Genomic DNA, 3,244 nt, shown 5'->3' with positions numbered 1-3,244 from the left:
ACATTGAGGTTCACTCTTAAATGAAATATGGGTTGGATTATGAGCAGACGTTCAGCCCTGTTGCTATGATTACCAAGCACCTCTTTTTAAAGGCTATTTCTATCATGTAGGACTGAGGTGCTACTGACAGTTTACTTGCCAAGGAAAAACAATTGCCACAAGACAGCTCCAATCATAAAGTTTTTGCTTCCAAGTGCCCACGGGCTGCTTAATCGTGTTCATGATGTCTGAATGTTTGTCTTAATTTGGTTGTCTACTTGCTAGTGTCTGGTCTTTATTTTTCTAGACTTAGACCCCATTTTGTAGATAAAAACAAAGTAAGACCCCAATTAAAAAAGAAAAACTAACCCCATGTGAATTCTGTAAGAGTTAAACCTCTTGTATTCCATTGTATTTGTTCGGCAAAGGTTTCAATTAATGCTTGGTTGAAAACAGTAGATACAGCCGATGGATGATCTATATAGGTTGTATCTAGGGGATGGCATCAACACTAAACAACTCTTTCTGTCAATATCAAGATGCCAATCTAGTGGAAAACAAAACATAAATTAAGAAATTATTTCATAAAATATGATCCAAGGCTGCACATTATGGGGAAATGATTGAGAAACAACTTTACCAATTAATCGGTGACCCTCAAATTCACTGTACTAATCCAGTTTCCACATGGAGCTCCATGTGTTATCCTTCCCAACTCTGTTCACCTTCTTGATCTTTATGTTTATGGTACTAAAAATGAGGAAGAAATCCAAAACAAACCACTCAACTATAAATCTACCGCCAGGGCCATGGAAGCTGCCCATCATAGGAAACATGCACCAGTTTCTTGGCTCTCTACCCCATCGTGCATTAAGAGACTTGTCCAAGAAACATGGACCTCTGATGCACCTTCAACTAGGAGAAGTTTCCACCATTGTGATTTCATCTCCAGAGTTCGCCAAAGAGGTGATGAAAACCCATGATATAATCTTTGCATCAAGACCCAGTATTCTAGCTACAAAGATTCTGTCATATGGTTCTACAAACATCGCCTTTGCACCATACGGCAATTACTGGAGACAACTACGAAAGATTTGCACGCTAGAGCTTCTAAGTTTAAAACGTGTTGAATCTTACCGACCAATTAGAGAAGAAGAGGTATCTAGTCTCATCAAATGGATTGCTTCGAAAGCAGGATCTCCCATCAATCTCACCGAGGAAGTCTCCTCAACAATAAGCGGCATCATTTCAAGAGCGGCCTTTGGTAAGAAATGTCAAGAACAAGAAACATTCATATCTGTTGCAAAGGAAGCATTTGAGGTGGGTGGAGGTTTCAATATTGCAGATGTGTTTCCTTCTTTTCATCTGCTTCATCTGATCAGTGGGGTGAGGACTAAACTTGAGAGGTTGCATCGAGAAGCTGACAGAATAATGGAAAACATCATTAATGAACACAAGGCACAGGCAAGAACGAAAGCAGCAGAGGATGCAACAGCAGAAGATTTGGTGGATGTTCTGTTAAAATTTCAGGAGCATGGTGATAGTGAGTTTTCCTTGACTACCGACAACATCAAAGCTGTTATCTTGGTAATATTCCACATATCACGTTTTTTTGATATCATGCCTTTGTACTTCCATAGAATTTCCCGCATTAGTTTTGCATAATTACTGGCTAAATATAGTTTGTAAAGGTCAACATCTCAGAGTTCTCAGATTCTGCTTGGAGATTGTTCCTTCTCGCCCGCTACATGCAGAAGACATCCTTTTGTCGGATAGAGATCCCCTAAAATTCCCTCCCAAGTACTTTTCGGCTAATTTTATTTTGCACCCTTGAACTATCACTAATTTTTTCAAAATGCACCTCTAATTATAAAAAAATACAATTTAATTTGCACCCTCCTTCCAATTTGTCCTTTAGGTACTTAAAATATGATATAACCCTAAAACTTTGAGTGGATGCCTACCATGGGTGGCATTGGTGGTGACCACAAAGCTCTTTAATTTCTCTTTTTAGTTTTAATGTTATTTCAAGTTTTGGTTCTTATATTTTAAAACTTAAGCAATAGTATTCTACAAAATTCCCCCAAATTTTTTAGATTCTTTCATATCAAAGGGTTATTTAAATGGAGGGTGCAAAATTAAAAAATGGTATTTATTTTAGTAATTTGAGGTGTAATTTGAGAAAATGTGGTAATTGGGGAGGGTAAAATGAATTACTCTTTTTTTTTTCCTGTAAATACTGAACACAGACTTCATCAACCCCTTTCAGGACATTTTCAGTGCTGGGAGTGAGACATCAGCCACAACCCTGAATTGGGCAATGTCGGAAATGATAAAACATCCAAGGGTGATGAAGGCGGCACAAGACGAGGTAAGAGAAGTCTTTGATAGGAAATGGGTGGTTGATGAAACAGCCATTACCGAGATGAAATATTTAAAGGCAGTTGTTAAGGAGACCCTGAGATTGCACCCTCCGGGACCCCTGTTACTTCCTAGAGAATGTAGCGAGAGTTGTGTAATTAATGGGTACGAAATTCCTGTCAAAACTAAAGTCCTCGTTAATGTATGGGCGATAGGAAGAGATCCCAAATATTGGAGTGAGCCTGAGAGGTTTGATCCAGAGAGGTTCCTGGATAGCTCTATCGACTATAAAGGGACCAATTGGGACTATCTCCCATTTGGAGCCGGGAGGAGGATTTGTCCAGGCATTGCGTTTGGGTTGACTAATGTTGAGCTCCCACTTGCACTGTTTTTGTACCATTTTGATTGGAAGCTTCCCAATGGAATGAGACATGAGGACCTGGACATGACTGAGTTCTTTGGCGTTGCAGTTAGAAGAAAACATGATCTGAACTTGATTCCAATCCTCTGCCGGTTGAATAAGCTAAGTCAACCTCAAAGTTCAAACCTTTAATTACTGCTTCTGAAAGGATGATGCTGAAGTGTTAATCCAGACTTTGTGTGTAAATTTGGTTTAGAACTGAGAAGGATCTAATGCCATTTAACATCTGGTTTATTACTCATCTAACATGTGTACTACAACATCTGCATAATGAAATGACGATAAAACGGTTCAATCCAATGCCTATATTGTGCTGCAATATCGATATTCTCTCTTTCAAAAATATGGCTGAGTTTCCATTTTGTTCTTGTATTTCTTTCCTGCCAAAGATGAGTGGAAGGGATATTCCCTTCTCGGCCCACTACGTTGGGCCTCGGCAAGACATTTAAGTCCATTTCGGCTTAGATCTCAGTGCGTACGGCC

At 39.2% G+C, this 3,244-nt stretch overlaps 1 protein-coding gene across 1 annotated transcript; it reads left to right on the top strand.

Moving 5' to 3' along the window:
* Positions 1-618: 618 nt before the first annotated feature.
* LOC108983453 (cytochrome P450 71D11-like) lies at positions 619-2,927 on the top strand. The gene is made up of 2 exons (XM_018955089.2): positions 619-1,566; positions 2,249-2,927. Exons 1-2 carry the CDS (start codon positions 667-669, stop codon positions 2,891-2,893), a joined length of 1,545 nt encoding a protein of 514 aa, XP_018810634.2. The 5' UTR covers positions 619-666; the 3' UTR covers positions 2,894-2,927.
* The last annotated feature ends 317 nt before the right edge of the window (positions 2,928-3,244 follow it).

The sequence above is a fragment of the Juglans regia genome, chromosome 2, assembly GCF_001411555.2.
Source record: "Juglans regia cultivar Chandler chromosome 2, Walnut 2.0, whole genome shotgun sequence".
NCBI classification, from domain to species: domain Eukaryota; kingdom Viridiplantae; phylum Streptophyta; class Magnoliopsida; order Fagales; family Juglandaceae; genus Juglans; species Juglans regia.
This window is presented reverse-complemented; position numbering and strand designations above follow the sequence as displayed.